The sequence below is a fragment of the Paralichthys olivaceus genome, chromosome 5 (genome assembly GCF_024713975.1).
Source record: "Paralichthys olivaceus isolate ysfri-2021 chromosome 5, ASM2471397v2, whole genome shotgun sequence".
Taxonomy (NCBI): Eukaryota; Metazoa; Chordata; class Actinopteri; order Pleuronectiformes; family Paralichthyidae; genus Paralichthys; species Paralichthys olivaceus.
Window position 1 is genome coordinate 27,596,115 of NC_091097.1, and position 25,943 is coordinate 27,622,057.

Consider the following 25,943-nt stretch of genomic DNA (forward strand, 5'->3'; position numbering starts at 1 on the left):
GCATGTTGCAGCTGAACACCCCTCACCTCACCCTTCCCTTCCAAACACTAAGGAGAACCTGTGGTAGCTTCAGTTGTCATAAAACTCAAAAGGTGTTTAGTTTGTTAAGTCTGGACGAATGTAAAAAACATGCTGACCTGCTCCTGATGTAAATATAAAGTATATACATTTTTGTATAGCCACATGCTCTCTCTCTCTCTCTCTCTGTTGTGAGTCTGCATCATTTTCTTCTTTTTTAATAAACTGATGGCTTTTATGGCTGGTTTCAGGGCCAGCTGCTGCTCTCTTAACATCCCTATACTCCCCACATCTGTGAATGTATATGTATTTCAACCAGATTATGCCAACTGCGAATATCATTTTCTCACTTTGAATAAAAAAATTTAAAAAGTTAAATTTCCATAGTGGTCCAGTTTGTATGGAAAACACAAACAAATCATGGTAGGATGTGATCAGCGCATCGGCCAACTATTAAATTATAAATGGATGTGTGATTGTTTTTTTTTTTTACTTTCTGGGCTGTTTGAGTTTTGCATTTTTTCAGAACACAAACTGGACTAGACCAGAAACCAGACCTTTGGTGCGAATATGGTGTGACTGTTAAATAAACCAGTTTATGTTCATCATATGGACTGCATGGGGGGATGTAAGATACATTCTTTAAATACCGTATATTTTGCTATCATGAATTAAGACAATTGTGTGTTGTTATTTAATAAACACAAATGAGATAAATACTGATATCTTGCCAGTGCTATCTCATTAAACAGCTCAGTACATCATCATGGCAAAGAACAACAAAGTTGTCATCCTGCTGCAAGATGAAGGTTGGACACGTTTCATTTTTAACTAACTATTAAAATCTAACTAGACAATTGCAAATGAGTTGTTACTGTATTTACTTACACAGCTTAATTTCCACCCACAGACTCACCATGGATGTACAGTATGTTGCCATGGTGCATGCTCTAATTTTTGTCCACAGAAAGAAAATTACAATAATGATGATAATTTCAAATCAATAATTTATTCAGTACAGACAGAAGCATCAACATCTGATTCTACAATCGTCAGTCCTACAACAAAAATACAGGCCTCAAGCCGTCTGGTTTTAGAGTTGTGTGTTTTCTGAAGGCTGCTGCTGATATTTTCTGTGGAGTCTTTCTGCTCTTCTGATTGGCCGAGATTTCAACAAATACACTTGTCAAAGTATGAGAGCAATCTGGAAAAATCGACACTTTGTTGTTGATCACTCATTCATTCCTGGCCTAAACAACAGTCAACCACATTTCACTGTGACTGACAGGACTAGGTGTTATTTGAAATGCAGACCAGTCATTTTGAAGGGGCATTCAGTTGAATAGACATTCATTCTCCATGATGTAATTTGCTTGGGGATTGAAAAACATGGATGCTACTGAGTTGCATTTTGGGAAATCCAGGATTCAGGGTTTTAGTGCTTGACCTGTACAAGCTTACGAAAACATAGTGGTTTTTAATTTGTATATTGTACTTTGCCAAACATGAAAAGTCAATACCACATCGAATGGAGTGCCCTTTAATTTAACATTTCTTTGAGCCTGAATTAATGTGCTTGTCATGTAGCATTGCCAAATAACTTCAGAGTTATAATTGCACTGAATGAGTGAAGATACAGACAACATGGGTTTATTGCATTTGTGAGACTTCATAGAAAAAAAGGACACAGTGAGGTTTTGGGATGTTCTTGAGAGAAACAAATGTGTGAGTATCAACACCAAACACTTCACAGATCCAAATATAGCTGCCAGACAAAAATCAGCTGAAGCCACTTTTCAAAGCATTGAGCAGAGAGCAAAATACCTGTCAGTCATTAGTCAGTACCTCTGAGTGACACACATCAATTTATCATCGTACATAAAAAGTCTTCAGTAGCTGCCACAATTAAAGATCTGAGTACAAACAAGCTGCTCAAGGAGCTTTTTGCGGTTGGCACCGTGGACAGTGTTACATGTACGGTGGCCTAAAGGGAGGAGCACCACACAACAGCAGAAAAGCAAATGAGACAACACAATTTTTTTGTGAAGCTTTCAGTTGTGCTGTTCACTCGAAGGCCACTATACATGTATTTACTGACATTCAGAAAGTTATCACAAAAGTGTCACATACTGTAAATACAAGGCAAGAATCTCATACCTACTATATCAGTATCTATTATATCAGTGTGTATCTAAGATGCAATCTACAAACTGTGTACAACTGAGAGAACAAATACAACAAAGATTTTGAATTATGCGACAAAATAAAAAGTGCAAATTAGGAACAATAGCGTGTATCTTATGAAATACAATGTTGTCATCAAATCAAGCCTCTGTACAATGGTTACTGTGTGAAAAGGTGTGTTTGTATGGCAGGGTTTTCACTATGGACTGGTTCTTCTGTAAACCATACTGGGGGTCGTGGGTGACAAAAATGTGTGCTCATTATTATTGTCTGACTGGGGACTGATGTGATATGTGTTCATGTACTATATTTTTTTTTTTTTGTAAATTGCCACATTGTGTTAGCATCAACCACCCCCCACCTACCCACACACTATTGGCTGGCAGTTCCAGCACCAATAAAATAATGGGAATACCGCTGGCAGGCAAACACCCAATGAAGTCAATTATTTTGAAGAAAATACACGAGATACTCTCAAATGTAATTCATAATGTGTTTGGTGACAGTCTTAAGTGAAGCCCAGGTGTAGGTGCCTGTTCACTCAATAAAAGTGGTGCAACAAAATGAATCTGCATGTCTACTGGGTTTTAGAAGTTTGGTGGCGTAGTGACTTTGCTCAGGGATGTATTGGTGACCTGCTGTAGCAGGCAAGTGCATAATACGTGCATCAGTAACACATTACATAATTTGGCCATGAGGATCCGCACAGATTCTGAATCTCTTCAGTTCAGTGTGTTGCTGGTTAAAACACTTACACAGATAGGTCAATCACTAAAGTCTTAACACTAACACATAGCTGTTACATGTGACAATACAACATATCCCCCTTTAACCCCAAATATGGTTTGAGATGGGTCTTGTCCTCTCTTTATCCTGCATCATGGCAGTGTGTGTAACTACACTAAACAAAAAAAAACAAGACAAGAGAAGCAAACCTTCACTCATTACCACTGACAGAATGAGATGAGTGAGGTTAACTTGCTACTGTCAGCAGCTGATCACACTGAAGTGGTTCAGTATAAAGCAACAGAAGTGCTGCATGTGTTTTATTGTATTCCACCTTTGTATTGATATTAGATTTGCTTATAACTGAAAAGGTCAAGTCAAGTAATCGAGTTTATAGGTTCAATGTTTTGTCTGATAAAGTAGTTTTGATCCATAGTTTGTAGATCAAGTGTGACCATCAGCATTGTCAACTCTCATGAAATGTAAACAATGACAGTCTGCTGATGATCATCATTAATGGCACAAATCATTTAAAAACATGCAAACATTTTAAAAATCTGCACGCACGCACACACACACACACACAAGCTCACACACTAAAAGTTGAATGACGTGTATGTGAAATCTGTAATTTCAGGGCTTCATTCTTTTGTTCCACCCCTCGTTTTTTCTTGTCCTTCATTCCTGTCCTCAAAATATAATCCTGTGTAACTGTGGATGTCTAATTCTACACTTTTTCAAAAAAATATTCTGTAATTTATCCTGCAGAGCTGTTGCTTTAGTGATAAAAACGTTTCCTCATGCAAAGCTACTGCTAAGGGCAAACTAAATCTCTGTGGAAATGTATGAAACTCTAAATAACAACATCCATTATTTAGACAGTGGAATATTTTCAGTGCCTTTGCTTTCTTTCTTGCTCCTTACATTCCTCCTCTCCTCCTTCCTCCTCCCCCTCTTTCTAGAACACCCAGGTGACGGGGACCCACTGTGGGTTTTTGGACACCGTTTCCAGGGCGGCTTTGACCGTGCGGTAGGTCTCATCCAGGTTGTCATTAATGATGCTGAGATCAAAGAAGTGATCGTACGCTGCCTGGATTTTAGCACTCTCGTCACACGTCTTCTGCAGTTCTTCATCCTGAGGCCGGGGAAAAAAACAGGAATTTCCTTTTCTTATAGGACTCGCTGAACTCTTTCTACTGTCTTAGCTGCTTTCTGAGCATGTTTTCACTGAAGTTTATGAGCTAAGATGAGGGTTTTCTTACCGTCAGTGTTTTAGTTACAACCGCTGCGTCTACAGCAGACTGGTTCATTGCCTTCAGCACCTCGAAGTCTGGAGACTGGAGGAACACCACGTAGGGTAAGAACTCAGAGGTCCTCAGCACTTTGAGAGACTAGAATGCAAGAACACACCAAGCTATTTAATCGCTCTGAGGTTTTTTTGAGAACAGCTCGGTTTCACCCTACTGACTGGTTAGAGTTCTCTGAGAAGTGACGTGAATGACTCACTTTGTGTTACAATGTCATCTGATATAAGATGCCCTCGAGAAAGACACATGATGCTGAAGTCACTGAATGGAGCTTCACAGTGGCTGTAAGGGGCAGCTCCACAATGAACTAACTCACTGTAAATATTAAAATATCAAACCAGTATGATGTCATGCAAGCCCTGACATTTATATTCGTCTCTAAATAAGGTCAAAACCTTTGTTTTGATAGATCCTCCTACAAGGTGCGTTAACAGACCCTCAGGCACTCCATCGTGTGGCTAAGCCAGCTAGCTTAGCCAGCTAGCTTAGCCACTTCCAGTGGACTTTTAGGCTTAAAACACGGTGTAAATGACACAGTTTCCAGTTGAATATGAATGTCAGCGCTTACCACACCACACAAGCAGCATGGTGGCATGTTATGTTTTTTCAGTTTTTTTGTCAGGCCTTAAGAAGGTATCACCATTGATTTCAATTGATTTACATTCTGTAATCTTTGACCATCCAAATCTAATCAGTGAGTCCTCTTTTGAGGGGATTGTCTAAAGACATTTTAAGATAAAGAATTCAGGCATAAAAGGGTTTTGTGAGGTCACAGTGACCTTGATCTTAAACCACCAGATGTAATAAAAATTCCCTAAATTTGCAAATAGCAGGATCATGCGGTCGCCATGACCTTAACATTTGATCATTAATATTTTTTTATATGATTCCAAACTGGACCAACCTTACATCTTGTAACACCCACCAATGTATTAACAGCCCACAAAGGTAATAAACGTAATAAATAATCTGTCGCTTTTAATTTAATAATCCCAGAAACCTAATACATTTTCCACAAAAGTAATAGCAGTTGCCTTCTACAAACATAATATGTAATTTCCTTAAAAAATGGGTTTGAGTCAGCTCATTAGAAAATATCAAGGGTTTTGGGCAGAGCAGGTCAAAATGTGTCAAAGCAGCGAGTACGTTATAAAAACCTTAGTGCCAGTTAGTCTATTCATTAACAAGTCCACCTTCTTCTACTTCTCTTCCAGGTTTATCATTCCTTGTCAGTTCACAGGATTGTTTTGTGGCACATTAATCTATTTCGTAATAGCCATCACATTTGCAGGAAATTATGCATTACATTTGTAGTAGACAACTGCTATTACGTCTGTAAATGTATTACATTTGTACGATTATTACATTAAAATCTACAGATTTGTATTCAGTTGTGGTTTATTACATTGGTGGGTGTTACACACCTTAATTTTAACAACTGAAGGCTGCCGCAGGTTCTCTATCATGTTTGGAAGGGGAGGGTGAGGTGAAGGGTATTCAGCTGCAACATGCGACTTCACCACTAGATGTCCCTACATTCTACACACTGAACCTCAAGACAAACCATCTACATCTTATTAGGATCGATCCAAATTTGTATAAATCAGATTGAACAGCTTTGACTTGACTTGATAATATAACTGAATGTGTAATATCACCTGAGGGTTGGCATCCAGAATGCAGATGCGTCCTGCCTCCACCACCTCATGTATGGAGTCGATCTTGATTCCATAGAGGCTGCCGTCATACTCCCCGTGTTCAAGGTAGCGCCCGTTCTTGATATCAGTGTCCATTTTGCTGCGGCTGGTGAAGGCATACATCCGACTTTCCCGCTCCCCTTTTTGGGGCTTTCTGGAGGTATCTGGACAGACACAAACCAAGACATGTATGCAAACACATGCATTATCCTTTTGCTTCTTCTTTAAATGATTTGCACTTATTGTCCTAATTATTCAATGTTACACATTGAATATGTATTAGCTCGTTACAGCTTTCAAACTATTTAGTCCCAAAATTCTGCTTTTGAAATAGTTTGACACAAAGTTTTGAAATACTGAAGATTTTTCAGGGAAATTCCCTCTGGTATGAGGTCATGGTGTATTTTCCCAGTTACTACAGACTGTGTGACCAAGAAAAATAAAAAAGTAAATCAGAGAGTACAGCAGCACAGCTCTGTTCATGCTTTTTATTAGAGTTATCTCAGCTACATACAGGGAAAGAACATTTCTTAAATGAGATGACATACATGGGATGGTGGTACCAAAGAGCTGCGGATCTTTCAGTAGAAGCATGTTCTTCAGTCTCCGCCTCCCCACACCCTGGGCACCGATCACAATCAGAGTTTTCCTCTTGAAAGGTGGGACCTTGGCTACCTCCTCATACAGCAATATCTCATGTCTGTCAAATTCTGAGAGGAAGAAAGAGAAGAACACAGGTACAAGGACAGGGAAATGTTTTAGTTTGAAAAAAAGTGGGGGGGAGTGGCTTTAAGAAAAATCATGGAACTTCAGTTCTGGGTTCTGCAGATGTAATTTTACGGGGCGGGTCTGTTACCTGCATTTTTGGTGGTCACGTACATCATTTTCTTCTTCTTCTTCCCTCCAACACCAGTACAAAGATTTCCTGTCACATAAAAGCAGCTTCACATCAGTTGTTGTAGAGAACTAAAGTTATGCTAGCACTAGCTGATCAGGGCCATCAGCTTCTTCATTCATAAACAATTACTTGATCTTCATTTAACTTTATAAATTATTATTGTATGTTACATTAATAATCACATTCATTATTTGATTCTTAACTGGGACAGTGTGTGCACACATGCACAATAACTTAACGCATGGACAGATTTTCACCAAACTAGAGTGATATTTCTTGGTTTATCCACATTTTAAAAAAAACTTTAATTTTTTCTTTACATCCCCACCCCTGTCAGCTGATCTGTTGGATGTTGGTGTGTAGGACGACACCCCTGCAGTAGAGAACTGTATTCTTGTTGCCTGAATGTGCACAGTGGAAGCCGAAGGAGATGGCAGAATTGGCAGTTTATCAATGGGGATGATTTTTTGGTCAGTTTGGTTTAAAGAGGATGACATCCTCCTGACTGCTGATCATTGTTTTAGGTGCTCCCTTTAGAGAGCGGAGCCGTATCTGTTTTGTTATTTTCTCAAAAAAAGTTAATCTGGCAATTTTCATGACAATTTTCATGACATGTCCTCCAGAGAATGGGGTCCGGACTTTCTCCGCAGTTTGCCTTTCACACATGCACAACCCAGCGGGAGATTCTCAGCACAGACGCATACACAACAGCAGAGAATACCTCTGCAGGATTCAGCCAAGGGGGGCAGAGGCAGAGGCAGCACATCAAATATTAATTCGTATCACCACAAAGATAACTCTTATCACCACTTTATACGAGGGAGGCCAGGCTGAGAGAGTCTAGAGAAATTCCAGAGGCTATAACTCGGCCATTTGCGTTCACATATACACATTCTCTGTAGAAACTCTAGAGGATCTCGACAGTTCAGTGCATGTCTGAAATCAGATTCTGACTGCGTTGTGGTCGAGCTCAACAACACCCCACCTCTAACTCCAGACCTCAGCTCTTAACCACTGACCACCTCTGCAAGTTTGCAAGACACTCTGAAAGAGAGAAGATGAGATCGTCCCACACATTCCTGTGTCTCACTGTGACTGGTCTGAGTCTGCCTTTAATTTCTCTTTTCTTTGACTTATACTCACATAAGGTTATACTCAAATTATTACTCACATTTGATCCTTGATCACTTGATTACTCTCATCTGATAAATACATTTATTCCCTGCCAATGGACTTACTCAGTTTTTGACCATGCCTGATGATTTGAACAATGCTTTTTGGTGATTTTGGTAAAAGAGTTATTGCTTAGATTTTTTAAAAATCTGCCAGTGATTGTGTACTTTATTTAGATTATTCCTGATTTATAATTTCTCAGTAATTTTATTTCTGCATGAGGTTATTGATAAACCCTGATTTGAAATTGAACTAATTTATGGATTATTGCAATCATTCATTTTAGTTCATTCTCAGTGGTTAGCTTTCATCCACAGCCCACTATCATCTTGATATTCTGTCTTGAACATTTCTTGTTCCATCTGAAAGTTCTTAAAACATCAGACTTTTTGTTTTGCAGTACATGAACAGAGCAGGATTATATGGGTGATTTTGAAATTAAAAAATATCCATTAGCCTTAGGATAATAATTACATTTCTATTTCAAATTGACATGGCCTTTGCAGACCTGTTCATCATCAGATGTCAAACAGCAAGGAGACTTACAAGAAAGCTCAATAACTACTTTCTTTTCCATGTTTTCCTAATTTATTGCTTGCTGTTACCTGCTGGTGCCAGTTCCACATCTCTCTTGACGAATGCTTTCCTTTTCTCCTCGAGCATCTGACTGGGAATCAGCCCTGTGCTACCCCCCTCCACATGACGGGCCTGTGCAACACAAGCACACACAAAGTGATTGATAATAAAAACAAACTTGTGGTGTCACTGAATTTCAATCTGATAGGTATAATCAGCCATGCAACACAAAATAAAGTGTTATGTACACATGCTGTTTCTGTACTTTACCTGCCACCAGTTGACATCATCCTGATTGACTATCTGCAGGATGTCCCCTGTCTCAAACCTTAGGCCCGCCTCCTTACATGGAATTAAGTTGTCATTGGCCGGGTCATAGTCATAGTGACATTTAAAGAACACCTGGGGAAACACAGTTGGAGTCTCAGCCTAATGTCTTGTGCCAGTGATGCACCTGACATTATGATCATGTTAGTGTTTGTAAATGTCACCTGTCTTGGAGGTATGGCTTCATGGTAGCTGGGCAGTATCTTCAGAACCACACTTCCGCTGGCTGCTTGCAGTTCCTCCTGGATCACCCTGGGATCTTGACCCACCTCTCTTCCATTCACCTGCCAGCGAGAAGATTTTTCATTAATTATATTTTGCAGTACCTTTAATGCAACATTATATTTTACCGAGGAGTTTACAAATTAGAAGAAGAAGAAATAAGAAATCCAGAGGATCAGAGACAGAGCCATGAGGTACTCTATTTTGAAGCAGACTTTTGAGCTATGAGGTCTGATCTCAAATTATGTACCATATAAGGGTCAAGATAAGGTTTACTGAAAAGAGCTCTGCAAGTGCAAGTAGACAATAAACTCTTAATGACCGACAGGATAATTGCAGCATCATCTGAGAGTTGGAGATAGATCACAACACACTTGTTGAAGTTCTTGCCAAAAGTTAGATGTCTATATGTGAAATACTAAGCTAGAGCCATAAGGAAGTTAGCTCAGCATAAAGACTGAAAACATGGGGTCTGCCTACAATGGCCAACCTTACCTCTTTGATGATATCTCCAACATGCAGCAGTCCTTGCTGATCTATCATACCACCATGAAGGATGCGGGCTATCACCAGCTCACCAGCCTCCACCTTGAATGTCACCCCCTGAAACACAATTTATGTGTCTGTGATTAATTGTTGTGTTTCTGTGGTTAAAAAGAATAAAAACCAGCATCTACAGTTGTAACTAACAACAAACATATATATATATATATATATATATATATATATATATATATATCTTGGAGACGGGGCAACTAAACATGGGATGAACTCAGCTGTGTCAGCTGTGTTTACTCTGTAATATTACCTACCAGATGCTCCCCTGCCACTTTGCGTATGCCCACCATGCGGATTGCATCAGGTGGTGGGTGCTGGCTGTGAGTGTGGCCATCCTCTGGTTCATGATCCACTACATCACAGGGGCTAGGGGGTGGGCTATCACATGTCTGGGATGCCACTGAGTCATGAGTCTCCAGTAAAGACTGACAAAAAAAATCACAGACAAAAAATATTATTACAATTACAACTTTGAGTTCACCAAAACTGTGTCTTTGCACGAGACTGTTTACTTTCCACAAAGTATCCCCAGAAGAGTCTTCCTCGTGTGTGGCACATCAGTACCTACACCCACTTGCTCCTTCTACCGGTTGTACACCATCAACCAAACAAAATAAGCAGCCCCCAAAAACATTACATTATATCTCAGCTAAAATATGAACAAATATATGGAAACTAAACAAACGTGCAAATAAACCCAAAAACATCTCCTCTAATCTAACCCCTACAGCCTACTCCTATGCTCAGAAAGCTCAGCCATCTGGCAGAGGTGGGGGAGTGGCAGTCATATACAAGGACTGTTTTTCCTACAAGCCCGTCTCCTGTGGGGGAATTTGTCTCATTTGAAAGCCTAACATTCTGTGTTAACAAGCATCTTCCTCTGTCTACAGGCATCCCAAACCCAATTGTCTCTCTGAATCATCAGATTTGCTCTCTTCTGCCTACTTATGACCACATCTGCATTATTAGTGATTTTAATATTCACATGTGTTGTGCAAATTATACTGTGGCAGAGGAATTTCTTTACCTCTTAGAATCTCTCTGTTTTGTTCTACACCCCACTGGGCCATACTCTCGATGTTGTTATACCATATGGCCTGTAGATTGATAGTATGGAACTTATTATTGCCCACAACAGCTGGCACATTTTCATATGCATTCTCATTCCTCTCTTCAGCCCTGCCCCACATACCTGACATCTGTTGAACTCATTTAATGACCTCTGCCTGCAAGTTTGATTCGGTTGCCTGAATCAGAACCAGAATCAGATAAGTCTCAAATGTGCCTGCATGGTTTAATGACACCACCTGCTCTGTAAACAGGGAGGTTCGTAAAGTGGAGCCGAATGGAATGCAAGCAAACTTGATGTTCACCATGAGCACATGAAGGATTCGTGAAAAAATATAACGCTGCAGTCACAGGCAAACTACTTTTCCACCTTGATTTATCAGAATGCCCAAAAGAGCTCTTTAAAATTCTTGACTGGATTGTGGGAGCCCCCACTAACATTCATTTGCATGTATCACCTGACATCTCTGAAAAAATTTAAATATGCTTCACCAATTAAAAAAAAAAATCTGATCAATGACTGACAGCAGCCAAATCCATAGCCTACCTGCCCCTGATGCTAGACCAGTTTTTATGTGCTATCCCATAGCTCTTTAACCAGTGACTCTCCCTGAGCTCAATGATATGGTGAAGCCCATGAAGCCATCTACTTGCTCCTTGGATGTGGTTCCCACCAGACTACTGAGGAAGTCTACTCTTGCTTCTTTCATTCTAGCAATTATAAATAGCTCCTTGACTTCTGGTGTCATCCATTCTAATTTCAAAACTGCCCTATTTGAACAACTCCTCAAAAAATACAACGTACATCCCTCCACTCTCAATAATTACAGAGCTATCTCAAATCCTTGTTCTTTTGGATCTAAGCACTGCTTTCGATACAGTTGACTACTACATACTCATGCGTGCGGTTCAATCCTAGGTCCCATTTTTTGTATTCATCTATATGCTCCTGCTTGGCAATATCATGTGCAAACATAATGTTCGCTTTCACTGCTACGCTGATGAGACACAGCTCTACATTCAAATCAGTCTTAATGACCAATCAAACACTGCAGCTTTCCACAAGTGCATCGCTGGAATAAAACACTGGATGGCAAACAACATTCTCTAACTAAACCTCTCCAAATCCACTTGTCAAGACAAACCTTGGTGAACTAGCACCATTTACCGAGTCCGCATTTAGAAATTTGGGTGTGTTCTTTGACCAAAACCTGAGTTCCGAACCCCACATTATCATTTAAGAAACATAGCCAAGGTTAAATCTTTTATCTCACATACAGACCTGGAAAAAATCATTCAGTGTAACTCTTTTAACACAATCAAAACATTTTTACCATATGTTTTAGCATCATGGCACTGCCTTCGTATTTTAGGATTCATTTTAAACTTCTTTTAATTAGTTTTAAAGCTAACTGACTCCCTATTGAGATCTGAGATTGTCTGGTAGGGTGTTGCTAGTCATTCTAAAATCTAGGCTGAAAACCAAAGGAGATAGAGCCTTTGCCGTGAGGGCCCATACACTTTGGAACAATCTGCCAGAAGGGATTAGACTGGCAGAATCTGTTACCTGTTTTATCTCTCTTCTTAAGACTCAAGCTTTCATCGCATCATGATTATTATAAAATCCCCCCTTCATTGTCAGTTTCAGAGACACTACCATGATGAAGTCAAGGTTTCATAGAGCACATTAGAGATAATTTGACATCGCACTACATTTGACACTGTTGTAATACATTGTGGCGACTCGTATTGGTTTGTTTCTTCCACACCTGGAAATGAGGCTGTGTGAGGATGTGGGAAAGCTCAGCTGCAGTGTCCGAACGGTGCGTGAAGGGGTCCAGATCTCTGAGGATCTCCAGCAGGAGCTCCACGTTGTTCTCCCTCACCGGCGAGAGGTGTGGCTCCCTCAGGCTCTCCTCGTGCTCCTAACACACACACACACACACACACACACATATATATTCACAGTATAAAACATGGATACACACAGACAAATTATGATAGAGATGTGTCTTTATATGCCAACAGTAGCTATGGGGCTGCCAAACATCACGGTGAAAGAAGCCTGCCTACATTCACACAGGACGTACACACAAAGCTTTGTGTTTTTCGTATTTGTCTGTGTATGTGTGCATATGCCACACCTGAGGGCTCTCCATGATTCCTTTGAGGTAGATGAGGTCCAGGTCATTGGCCGTGGTCGAGCTGGTTGTGCTGTCACTCATCACGTCCAACACCTGGGGCACTGAAACAAACAAACACAGACGCATACATGGAGAGAGAGAAGGGGGTCAGGGGGGCATTAATAGGAAACAAGGAGCAATAAATGAAACACAGAAAATGACAGAGCCATTTTGGCCGTGGCTACAGGGCGGAGGTAAAAAGCTTTTCCATGCCCTGCAGATACAGGTAGGGTGGAAGATATCGATAGTAAATGACTCTATTGCGAACATTGAGAATGAGTTGTCAGATTTTTTATTCAGATTTAAGATTTGCTTCGGCATTTTGCTTCTCTTGCTCTCTCCTGTGGCTCCCTCCCTCCCACAGACACAAGAATCACATCCCTCCTGGGTGGAGCCAAAGAAGTGAAGTGACAAAATTAGTTCACTATTGTTTACGTTCAATGATAAAAGATGGATGTGGACGAATTGGTTTCAAAAAGAAACATTCCTGAATCCATGGTGATGCAGAGGTTTGTCTATCAGGAGGAACATTTTGAACAAACAATGGTTACCTGCAAAACGCAAGAACAACAACAAACGCAGCAGCACAAATTTGTTTCACCATTTGAAGTGCCACCCACTACTGATCGAAGGATGCCTGAATCTCTGCATGTCCACATCTCCCACTAGTCCTGCAACACGTCTCCATTAACATATTATTGTTAAAAGTCATTAGTGCCCTACCCAACTCTCATTGTCATTTTTAGAGGAAAACATAAATTAACAATACATAGAGGAAAGTCATGTGGGGATAGGAGCTAATGAGGAGGTCTAGTCTCACCAGGCTCTGTCCTGGTGGAGGCCACAGGCATGGTTGAGCCTCAGTCAATCTGAGAGAGAAAGAGAGAGAAAGAAAGAGAGAGAGAGAGACAATGAGGGAAAGGGGAAAATTAAGTAAATGATGAGGGGCGAAAATAGTCCATCTTGTAAAATGCGTCCCAAAAACAGAAGGAAATGAAGTTTTTTATTTCCAGCAGCAGAGAAATACTTAAATAGTTCATCTTATTGTTATTGCTCAGTTAAAAAGATACAAAAAGGTACACGGGACAGCAACAAGGGAAGGGCAGACGTCCACAAATTGTTCTGGAATTGAGCATCCGTACCAAAAGTGGAGGAGACATTTGGGGGAAATATAGAAAAATAAATAATGCAAGAGAAAGAGGGAGGGCATGTGGGGTAACTAATCTACATATCACCATGACAAAAGACACAATACAATGGAGAGAGAGAGAGAGAACAAAGACTCACAACCCTTTAACTATAAAATCTTCTGCAGCTTTAACTGTCTTAGTGTTACACTGTAGCACTTCAACTCATGGCTACCATGGAAACCTTCTCTCCTTCAGTTTCAGACACACACACACACACACACACATTTCTGTTAATGCTGGGGAAGGCATTACACAACACATCGTGCAAGAGCGGGAAAAAGTGGAAAAGATGACGTAGAGAGAGAAGCTGTAAGGACTTACTCATACTCAGTACTTGAGTATTATCTACAGCATAATTCTGTCAATGTTTACATCATGTTGTTCTCCATTATATTATTAAATATTTAAGATTACAACATAAAATGTATTTTAATATTGTAGGAGGTGAAACATTAACTGCTACACTTCTACATGTACTTTTTAGTAAATGAATCTACTGTATTTTGTAAAGCTTTATCTGACTAAGACATAATGGAAGGATTTTACCCAAGAAAGCAGTGTGCGGGAATGAAATGTAAAGTACACAGCTAACAGACGAAAAAAAGAAAAAATAGATTTCACGACTTGGATAATCTCAGTTGACTGTGGAGTCTCTGACATGATTTGATGATTTTTAAAAGCCAGAGCCCATCATATAAATGTATTGGAGAAAAGGTTGAAAATGCTCCTCTGAGACATAAAGTATGGCCAAATGTTTTTTTACTATGTTGCATTGGTCACAGCTAACAGGGGCTAAATGAATACATCATTTTCTGTTGATGACTGATGGGTTGAGAGAAAGTAGGATAAAAAGCTTGCTCAGCTGCTGTTCACCTGAATTATATAAACATGCTATTTTTTATAGCATTGTTATTTGTATCTTTATAGTTTTGTTATATTATTATTATTGCTGTTGGCTAGCAGAGAGCTACCAAACACAATTTCGTTGCACTTGTACAATGACAATAAAACCTCTTGAATCTTGAATCAGACACACACACACACACATTTAATTACTGATATCACCCTGATGTGCTCCATTTGCTAGACTTCCTCCTCACATTCTCTCCTTCCATCCTCCTCGTGTCTCCTTATACATTTTACTTCTTTGCACTTCTCTCTTTCTCCCACGCTGCCCCATCCTCTCTCTCCCTTTATGCTCTTCCTTGCTCACAGCCCCCACCCTAACCCCCAACGTTCCCCTCCTCTCCTTCTGTTGACATCCTCCCCTCCCTCACGCCTTTATCCCACACGCCCAGCCACTGCTTAAGGCCCCACCTCCCTACGTCTCCCACCGTCATCCATCTGCTCAGCTGCACCAGTATGTAAAGACAGAGACCCAGGTGTATGTATACACACACACACCGTTGTACTTCTATCTTAGTGAGGACACTCATTGACGTAATACATTCCCTAGCCCCTTACTCTAACCATAACCATCCAAACTAAATACCCAAACTAATTCTAACCCTCAAACCAAGTCTTAACCCTCAAACAGCCCATTAACAAAGTGACTCGGTAGGGTCTATGCTTCAAAGTGTCCTCTCTAAAGATAGAAGCACAGGAACACACACTCACAATGTTCATGCAACATAACAAGGTCTTTTTTTGTTGTTGTGATGATTTATGAATAAAGCTTTCTGGTGTTGAAGGAGCAATGCGGTTCTTTTTATTTTGAAATTGCTTCAATGTGATAAATAGAATGTGTATGATGAATGATCCAGTAAATACAGGGACCTCAACACCATCTTTGTGTCCACTGGTCTGCAGAGTTTGTGTGTTTGCTTGTGTGAAGGATGTGTGTTGAACAGTAGGTGCTCCATGTGCTCCTTTCTTCATTTAACATTATTTCCTTTTCACTTTGGTATCATTAGCTACCCAGACTGTATCTCTGTCTCTCACACATGCACACAGGGGTTAGTCTCATGAGTCCCATGTAACAAAGCATGATGAACACACACACACACACACACACACACACACACACACACACACACACACACACACACACACACACACACACACACACACACAGAGAGAGAGAGAGAGACAGAGAGAGAGAGAGAGAGAGAAGATGGTAAGTGATCAACACAATTTGTGTGAATCATAAACACAGTAACACTGTTTTTTAAATGGACCCCGCACGCGTTCACGAGCACGCGCCTTTGTCAGCCCAGTGGGGCTCTCACAATAAACACTGAGTGTGAAGAAGAGAGAGAAGATGCTGAGCAGTAACTGTGACACACGTGGACTGTTGATGAGAGCCGCCATGTCGCTGTGGAATAAACAGTGGTCCACTCACCTTTCGACACAATAACACGAGCTCCTCACGGTCTCTGCTCCTCTGGCTCTTATTGTTGTTGTCTGCTCCTCGGGAGCGTCATCGGCAGCCACAGCGTCAAGTGACGAGGAGGAACACACAAGACTTCCGGGAAGTGTTCAAAAATAAAACCCTAATGGCAGCTACATTGATTTTCACTGCTCAGCTATTATTGTTGCGTGGATGTAAAATATGTTTATAGAATAATGTAAATCTGCAGTATATGTATGTGATACAATACAGGCCTTATTTAGGAAGTAAAAGAAAATGATTATTTAAATTTGAAGGCAAATTTATTCTATTTCCGGTTTAATTCCCGGGATTTTGACAAGTGCCAATGCGGTACATTATCTGCCCCAGCAATATTATAATACATTATACTATATTGTATTATATTATTATACTATAGGCTATTACATTATTATACATTATTATATTATATTATATTATATTATATTATATTATATTATATTATGTCTTTTGAGTTTTGTCAAGAATAAAAAATAATTTGGAGTGCAATAATGAGGTTAACAGGGATAGGTTTAGGCTTTATACTATTTAATTATTTTCATAAATGTGGACGTTAACCAGACAAGGAAGGTTTATATAGGAATTGGGGGATCTAACTTTTTTGAACTTGGCTATCCATCTATCTATCTATCGATCTATCTATCTATCTATCTATCTATCTATCTATCCATCTATCTATCTATCTATCTATCTATCTATCTATCTATCTATCTATCTATCTATCTATCTATCTATCTATCTGAGTAACAATAGGTAAAACAATTATTGTCACATTGGTGACAACATTTTTACAACCACATTTTTATCAGCACTAAAATCTGTAATTCTTAATCCACTGCTGGACACATCCCCCCAGAATGCATTATTGCCTCTTGTTCCTATTTGTTAAACACTCCTGAGGCCATGTGTTTTATGGGAGACATTTTAAGCATTTAAAATCCTGTAATAAATGTTAATAGTGGGAATGAAGGACAACCTAGAAACTTAATGCCTCTGGCTATCACCAGTCCGAAGGCATAACATGATCTGTGGTAGTGAGCAGCTGATATTCATGTATGTTATAACTTTAGTGTTCATTATTCAGAGTGATTATTAGAATAGAATATTAATAAACTCTAAACACTGACATCATATATCATATGACCCCCCCCAAAAAAAGAGAGAAATCTTTATGATTTAATCACACAGAAAAGTTTTTATTAATTTATTCTGATGTTACTTTTTACAGGAGCAACAATAAAACAAGAATTTTCTCCTCTAAACAGTTACTGGACAGTAGGGGGCGTTAATGCTCACACGCACACAGACACAGTTCCACCTTGTGATTAGTAGCACAATCTCACATATATATTTTTATTTCAATAATACATTATGTATAAACATGTTGCAATGAGTGAGATGTGACACAGTGACAAGAGAAACAGAGACAGCTTGTATTGTGGTCGGTGATGGTCAAGGACTCAGCGGTGAGGGGTCAGAGGCACGCTTCGGCCCCTCCAGGTGCAGTGTGGGACACACACTCAGAGGGAATGCCAGATGAGGAGGGTGGGGGCAGGGGGAGTCACCACATGTAGGAATCATCATATCTGTGGAAAGACATAAAAAGGAGGAAGGACATGTCACTTCTTCTATAAGATAACTTTCGGACATTCTGCTGCTGACATTGTTGTGTAACAGCAGCACGTCAAGGACAAGAGTAAGAACACAAAGAGACAAGGTGCAAACATGATTAAATAATAAATATGACTATATGTAATAAAATGAGTATGAATATAATATGAGCACAAAATGATGACGTCTGTCACCTCTATAATGAAAAACATGTCTTGGTATCAAAGAGATGAATTGATTTAATAAAGAATATGTTTATTGCAGCTCACATTGCTGCTTCAGCTTGTGTGTGGGGTCTTTACCTTGATCTCTGGTCTCTGTTATTGTCGGCACCAAACAGGAGCTCTGCAACCATATCCTCCTGAGCCGAGCGCTTTCCATACCTGGGAGACAGATAAAAGGATATTTTTTTAAATACATCAAACACTGAAAAGTCAAACTGAATGATTTTCATGAAATCCCACCTGATTTGATATTATTTATGGCTAATAATTACAAACTAATAAATACATATGAATATAACATAATAACTTTTCATTACTTTTATTGTTAGAGGTTGAGTCCGCCAATTGGATTCAGATTCCAATGTTAACTCTCCCACACACATAGCAGAGGTGCACTAACTTTTACTGCTAATGCTAACCTATAGCGCAACATGTGGTGGCCAAAGACTGGATATAGTGATGGGGAAGGGAGAGACAGTTCCCCAAAAGTGAAGCCAAATCATCCTGATTGCCCCCTGGTGGCCGTTTGCAGTATATATCATAAACTGACCCTCCTCCATGTTGGCAGATGGGACATGGGCCAAACCAAAAAATGAGAATACAAATATATTCTGTCATTTTAGGTAGTTCTTATAACATTGATGCTTTATCCAGTGTTCATATTTCAAGCAAGTTTGGTTTATGCTACAAATATGGCGTGAAACCTCATGATTGACAGTTGAGACGCAAAATTAATACAGCCTATAATGGACCTTTACATGTAAAATCAGAGTGTCTTATTACAGGACTCTCTGATTGAGGCCGATGATGTTTAATTTGTTTAATTCTTGATACTGTTTCCTCCACTGGTCCCCTTCAAAATCTAAAGTTTTAGTGTTCATATTGACTGAAAGAAGCACAGAGGTACAGTCTGAGACTGCTCGTCTTTCTTTCTGTCCATTGCTTCACTGTCCTCTTGCCTCTGTCTGCCTGCCGTGCCTGTAAATTGCTTCACTTGTTGCCTCCCTTCGCTCCTAATGCTTTGATTTCACAGTCAGACTCAAGTCTAATGCATGTGTGAGCAAGTGTCATTACCAAGTCTACATGAGTCTTTATTGTTTTTCTCTTAATAGGGAAACTAGGGGCTCCAAGAGAGTAAAACATGTAAAATCACAGAACCATTCAACAGAAAGTTTACTTGGTTGTATGTGTGTGTACGTGTTCATGAAACCATAATACTCCACACAGCCCTGCAGCTCCTCAGGTTTCCCATCATCCACCTGTTCCACTTCCCCTTACGACCCCAGCACCCAATCTTATGCTTTGTTACACACACAGGAAGATGTTTGTTTGTGTGTGTGTGTGTTTGTGTGTGTGTGTGTGTTTGTGTGTGTGTGTGTGTGTGTGTGTGTGTGTGAGTGTGTTTTGCTCTGTGGGAAAGCAATCAAGTAGCTCACACGCTCTGTCTCATGCAGCTGTCACACAGTGCAACACATCAGGATGTAAAATGTCTCCTCTTCCCATAATGGCCCGTCTGCACCCACATTTCACCCTGGTGGGTCCTGCTCTCATTCTCTCTACGCCTCACTGTTTTCTCTCCATTGAGGTATATCTTCTCTGTCGGTCCACATCTTTTCCTGTCTGCTTGTCCTTCATCCTTGCTCGATTTCTTTCTCAAATTCAGAAGTCTTCCTTGTTTTTAAAAAGCCCAGGTTGTGCCTCTCCTCTATTCCCTTTTTCATTGGAATCTACGCAGGGGAGCATTTGCTCTTCTGAAGGTCATTTAATAACATGCAGTCGCATTGTAAAACATAGGCAAAATAATGCTGTCATGTTTTTGAATGAAAATTTAAAAAAAAAATGAAAAGCAACATCAATATAAAGTTTCCTCTGCCAGTTTGTCTGTTAGTTTGTTAGTTAGCAGGATCACACTCAAACTACTTGATGGAGCACCACAAAACCTGGTAGAAGGATGTGCTATGGACCAGGGTAGAATTTTTCAACTTTGGAGGGAATCATGGTGTCATCTTTTACTCTTTCTTGGAAGATATTTGTGTATCGTGACATTTCTGTTGATTTCTCAGAGAATAATTCATGGATCTTGATGAAACAAATCAGGCATGGTTAGGGGACTAATATGAGTGTGTGCAGTTTGGTGCAGATCCAAATAAAAATGTGGATTGAATTAATTTAAATGTCATTTCACAAGGGGACTGTCGGGCCACTCTACTGGGTGCCATTCTAGTTTTTTAACAGAATATTTTTTCATCAAAATGGTTGGAAGCATCAATTCTGGAATGATCAGTAAGTTGCATTTTTGGCACAAATGTAAACGTAAGATTCACAAACTGGGGGCTACAGAAGCTAAACGTCTCTTGTGATGATATTTAACATGTTTTTAATTTTCTGATTTTCTTAAAGCTTATTATTTCTGTAAACGTTCTTCAAAGTTGGAGTTATGCTAACAAGAAATTTCCTCCTAAGATGAGCAACACATAAAAATAATTTGACAAACTATTCTCTGAAATAAAGAGTCACTCAGTTCTCTGTGCCAGATTACATGAATCTCCACCTGAGACTTGAAGTTATTTGAAGCTGAGACAGTAAAAGCAGCTGAGGTCTCTGCAGAAGTTGAAGCATAGAAAGGCTGAAAAATGCAGCTGAAATCAATGGAAATTTAAACTGTTATGAAACTGAAATATGTCAAACGTGAAAGAGGATGTGACCTGAGTGACAGCGACAGCCCTGCATTTTGTGTTTTTGGTAAAGACACCAGTATATTTGTACAGTTACACAATGATATGAGCCACCAGTCGCAATCGACCGAAGGCTCTCACCTGCACAGACCCTTTATCTGCATGAGCAGCATTTTATTCAGCCAACTGTTGTATATTCTCCTTATCACATATGACGTGTCTTCATTTTTAACTCCACAGTGGAACAGAGGAACTTTCAACTTGAAAGAAATTTACATTTGGAGTCCTCTTTAGACCGCACACTTTAATATCAACAACCTATTTGACTTTCATGAATAAAAGCTATTGGTTTATGAGCCAGACTGCACCAAAACAATATGCCACGCTACATTTCCATAAGAAAGATTTTTCTACCTTAGAGCAGCAGGCTCGGCTAAATGAATTTGGGATTCTTTCTTGGATGCATCTGTACCAATTTTATTGCTCTGGTCCTGTTGATTTGGAGGCCTGGAGGTTTTGGAGAGTGGCCAGTAATCTAATCTACAGAGCCGCTGTGGAGTTCTGGTGAAGGGTTAGGGCAGTGTAGAGGGGGGGGGCATCACACGTTGAGCTCCTGGCTAAAGTCAAAGACCTTTAATGACTTGAATAAAGCAAAATCAAATGTGGATTAATGTGGAGGCAAACAGCCAGATGCAAAATAGTTCCAATGCTGCTAGAATCAGCTTGGGGAATGGTTCTTGAGATATGATTCATTTGGCATGCACGCACACACACGCATGCACGAGCGCACACACACAAACACACACACTGACAAAACACAAATTTCTTTATGAGTTCTTTGGCAAAAAATACAGAAATACAAGACTGAACAAAAGCAGTGCATGTGTCACAAACTCCCACATACTCAGTTTGTATTGTGTGTGTGTGTGTGTATTTACTGTACCTCTGCCTTGTGATCAGATTGATGTAGTGTCTCAGGGCGGTGTAGTACTTGGCCAGCTCTTCGGGCGGGGCGTCTTCACCGGGGTTCTCAGGTTTGGGTGGGTAGGCGTCCGCCAGTGTTCCCAGACACACCAGCACACACAGCGCTACAGCCACCAGCACTGTCCACAGCTTCAGCATTGTGGCCATCTGAGACGGGGCAATAAGATGTGGCGAGTTATGAACACTAAAGCTCCCACATTTGACATCAATCAAAAAATGAACAAATCAGGTTGATCACTTTTGTTTTAAAAGAAACCCAAAGTCTTATTTCCATTGTATCATTGGTCACAACGAGAAACAAATGACATCAATGTTGGAAATCAATGTTTCCTCTTTGAAGGTAAAATGTTTGGTGCCTGTCAAACCCCTCCTGAGGGGCCTGACATGGAAAAGCAGTGTGATTTATTTTAGTGGGAAATGTTTGCCCTAAAGACAGACGAGTAAACGGAGGTTTGTGAGGCAGCTAAACAAGTTGAAACACACCATGGAAAGTAAAAGATAACCTTTGGGCTTATTATACTTATTGTCAGGCCCATCAGAGAAAGTGTTATTTATATCCGGGGAAAAGATGGGCTGACTGCAATGAAGGAAACTATTGCTATGAGTCATTATTAATAATATGCTGTTAGCAATACTTGGTATATGGTTTGTGCAGCTGAATGAGGCTGTTATATTTTCTATAACAAAGCTATTATTATCATTATTATTAAATTGACTACTGTCACTAGCTTTACTACTAATAGCAATGATAATGAAGTGGTTCAACGTTTGTTTCCTGTATAAACTGATCAAATCTGTTCACCAGCAGGCTCACAGTGGGTCATTGTTTCCTTGGGTAAAGGTTGCTGAGGAGGTCAGAGAGTAAACAAACATCAAATGTAGCAGGTGAGATATCAGCAGAGTATCCCATAAATCAGTTACATTAAAAATATACAGAACTCAGGCTACAAACAGCACCAGCAGACCAGGATTTCTCCCAGTTTTCCCACTTATCACCAATTAAACCGTTTAAAATAATATCAATCAATATTATAATTCTTTTTATTATATGTGGTAAAAAAAATGTCTAGATTATCTTATGCATAGATTTTTCTTTAAATATGATTTAGTTACCTGTATATGCAATTCAATTCAATTCAATTTTATTTGTATAGCGCCAAATCATAATATACATTATCTCAAGGCGCTTTACATAGAAGGTCAGGACCTTAAAATTGTATTAATATAGAGAAACCTAACAGCTCCCACAATGAGCAGCACTTCGGCGACTGTGAACCAGACTCAATGTGGGCGGGCATCTGCCCCGACTGGTTCGGGTGAGCAAAGAAAAAGGGGGGAGGAGAGGAGAGATGGGTGGAAAAGAGGGGAGAGAAGAGAGGGAGATAGTGGGGAGGGGGAGGAGGGGGAGAGAGAGAGGCGAGAAAGACCGGGAACACTTGAGCACCATCAGTTATCAGATCTGACCAGTTAAATTGTAAACAGTAACAGTGTGAAGAATATTAATTATTATTGATAACAGGCACAATTGATATAATAATTAATTACTGAAATATTGTAAATAATAATAGTAATAATATATGCAACTAAAAGAGTGATGTCATGACACTGTGAATCAGAGGTATAAATAATCTTGTTCTGTCTTTTTAGTTTCACCTTTCCAACATGAAACAGAATCATAATGAGCAACAGTTCTCTGTTTGCTGCTCAGTCTGATCCCTTCTGTAGCACGCAGAAGGAGAAACCTTTTTTCTACATTACACTGGTCATAAAATGAGATAAGTCCCATTAGGCAAACACAATGACTAAACAAATAAAGTACATGGATTTAATAACTGATGGAACCTCCTTTGTCTTTCTTTTCAAACTCTGTGTGTAGCTGTAACTCAAAGCAAATCAAACACAATGTTCAGGAAGAAGTGTGGACAGTTTTTCCTACAGAGCTGCCTCAGCTCAGACAAATGATTACATGTTATTCCACAGGGTGTCTGCAGTGTAAAGCTCTGGGCCCTGACTCTAAAACTTATTTTTTCTTAGTTTACTTCAGTATTTTGCTGGCTGACAGCACAGCTGAAATAAATAAAAACCTCCATCGAGGGGAAAATGAATGTTTTCCCCTCCACCGTATTTCACCATCAGGTTGATGTTGTTATCTGGGTATGTGGTGCCCTTTTTACGCTTGCAAACAATTCACCCAATCCAATATATAAACTCTCCAAGGTGAGTTTATGGAGCTTTTCAGTCATGCAAATCAACAAGTCTGATCGTTAATCTTCATCTGTGTCCCTTGGTGTGTTTCAGATCAGCAGATGCTTCTTGGGAACGGCAAACTCAAAAATATATTTTGAATATAAATTCAAGTAGCTCTAACCTTCACCCCTAGTTAGATACTGCGTTCAAAACCATTTTCCACTCTATGTTTGAATGACATATTTGATGTAAGTACAATACAATATTTTTGAGTCATTAATTAAAACATCAGAGAAGATATGGTCATATTGTAAAAGAAATACATAGATAAATTCAGGTTATTAATAATAAACAGAGCTATTCCAGATTCACTGAATTAATGACCATTGTGTTTTTTCCCCTACTGCTGCAAGTCATGCTTGATATGAACTAAAAGGTTTCTACTGCCTTCCTCACTGGAGATCAGTCTGGAAACGAACGTGTCACCTCCTGTGTGTGGTGCAACAATGTAATATCAGTGGTGCTGAGCTCGCCCCCAGCATCACCACACTGTGAAGGTGCTCTTAAAAATAAAAAAATTCAATTTTACGAAGTAAAAGCTGCTTAAATGCTTTACTTTCACAGGACAAACCATGGGTGGTAATTACGCACAGGCTTTGCACACAGAGCCAACTTTTTGGTCATTTGGATAAAAACATTTTTATTAATCGCTCAAAAAAAACTCCTATTAATAACTTAACACCTAGTTATGGATTGTCCTGGTTTCATACCTCTGCTGGCCATTATTCTGACAATTGTCAGGAATGTGATGCAGTCAAATTAGCCAGGCTGCATTGTTATTATCTATGCAAAAGTTGAAGAAATAAAGCTTATCAGGATTGTGTCTTATAATTCAAAGGATTTGCACATAGAAGTCAAAAATTGTCTCATATTATTGAATCTGCATGAATTTCTCTGCAAAACAGTATGAACAATGTTGAAAAGAATTACTACAATTAAGTTAAACATCTGTTTGGGACTTAAATCACCTTTTATATTAATGTTTGTATAAAATAATTAAAATGTCCTGAATTAAAAAAGTAATTGCCTATGCCATCCAGAAAAGAACTAGAATTAAATGAGCGCTAGAGGAATAAGAGTGTAAAGTGCGAAGACTTACTTTGAGGAGACTTTGGGGGTTGCAGGTTGCAGGTTGCAGTTGGAGCCACAGGTGGTTTGTCACAGGAGCAGCTGAGGTCAGATTTTTCTCTTCTCTCCTCTCAGTCAGTTTTTACTCATGCTGCACGCTGCTTTCAAACAGTGGTGCTTTATATTGTTCAGCAGCACAGGAGAAAGGAGGGGTTATGCCACAGGAGTAAGTGTGTGTGTGTGAGTGTGTGAGTGTGTGTGTGTGTGTGTGTGTGTGTGTGTGTGTGTGTGTGTGTGTGTGTGTGTGTGTGTGAGGGAAAAGGGTGGGTGATGAGGAGGCCGAATGCGTCAGATGGTGATGGTGATGGAGACATTACTAACGCATTAAGTCCCTTGTGTTTGATGGAGTTAACAGATGACATTTTGGTCCATGACACTCACAACCTGCATCATTGGAGAAAAAATAGAAGCTTTACCATTAATTTCAGCACTTCTTCTTCATGCTCCTTCCTCTGGCGAATCATACGCATACGGGACACTGTTTTACACCACAATACAGCAGTCCTCCAGCTCTGGTGAGACCTTTGACATATTTATTAAGAAACATCGACATCACCA

General features: G+C 39.7%; 2 protein-coding genes across 2 annotated transcripts; both read right to left on the minus strand.

Moving 5' to 3' along the window:
* Positions 1-1,008: 1,008 nt before the first annotated feature.
* Positions 1,009-16,579, minus strand: mpp2a (MAGUK p55 scaffold protein 2a). The gene is made up of 14 exons (XM_020104463.2): positions 16,469-16,579; positions 13,758-13,806; positions 12,899-12,999; positions 12,524-12,679; positions 9,941-10,111; positions 9,624-9,731; positions 9,071-9,190; positions 8,850-8,981; positions 8,609-8,711; positions 6,789-6,857; positions 6,481-6,642; positions 5,894-6,096; positions 4,191-4,319; positions 1,009-4,063 (listed from the first exon to the last, which is right to left on the minus strand). Exons 2-14 carry the CDS (start codon positions 13,786-13,788, stop codon positions 3,887-3,889), a joined length of 1,662 nt encoding a protein of 553 aa, XP_019960022.2. The 5' UTR covers positions 13,789-13,806; positions 16,469-16,579; the 3' UTR covers positions 1,009-3,886.
* Positions 16,580-17,695: 1,116 nt separating this feature from the next.
* pyya (peptide YYa) lies at positions 17,696-25,502 on the minus strand. Its single transcript, XM_069525336.1, has 4 exons — positions 25,357-25,502; positions 21,970-22,157; positions 18,430-18,510; positions 17,696-18,102 (listed from the first exon to the last, which is right to left on the minus strand). The coding sequence occupies exons 2-4, from the start codon at positions 22,155-22,157 to the stop codon at positions 18,078-18,080; spliced, it is 294 nt and encodes a 97-aa protein (XP_069381437.1). The 5' UTR covers positions 25,357-25,502; the 3' UTR covers positions 17,696-18,077.
* Between the last annotated feature and the right edge of the window lie 441 nt (positions 25,503-25,943).

What these genes read in the sequence shown, in the direction of transcription:
- mpp2a (XM_020104463.2), bottom strand. Translation starts at nt 13,788, where the DNA reads ATGCCTGTGGCCTCCACCAGGACAGAGCCTG. An exon ending in TGTGGAACTGGCACCAGCAG is followed by an intron (nt 6,858 to 8,608) that starts GTAACAGCAAGC and finishes TTTATGTGACAG; the next exon opens with GAAATCTTTGTACTGGTGTT. An exon ending in TTCTGGATGCCAACCCTCAG is followed by an intron (nt 4,320 to 5,893) that starts GTGATATTACAC and finishes CTTGCATTCTAG; the next exon opens with TCTCTCAAAGTGCTGAGGAC.
- pyya (XM_069525336.1), bottom strand. Translation starts at nt 22,157, where the DNA reads ATGGCCACAATGCTGAAGCTGTGGACAGTGCTGGTGGCTGTAGCGCTG. An exon ending in AATCTGATCACAAGGCAGAG is followed by an intron (nt 18,511 to 21,969) that starts GTACAGTAAATA and finishes TCTGTCTCCCAG; the next exon opens with GTATGGAAAGCGCTCGGCTC. An exon ending in AACAGAGACCAGAGATCAAG is followed by an intron (nt 18,103 to 18,429) that starts GTAAAGACCCCA and finishes GTCTTTCCACAG; the next exon opens with ATATGATGATTCCTACATGT.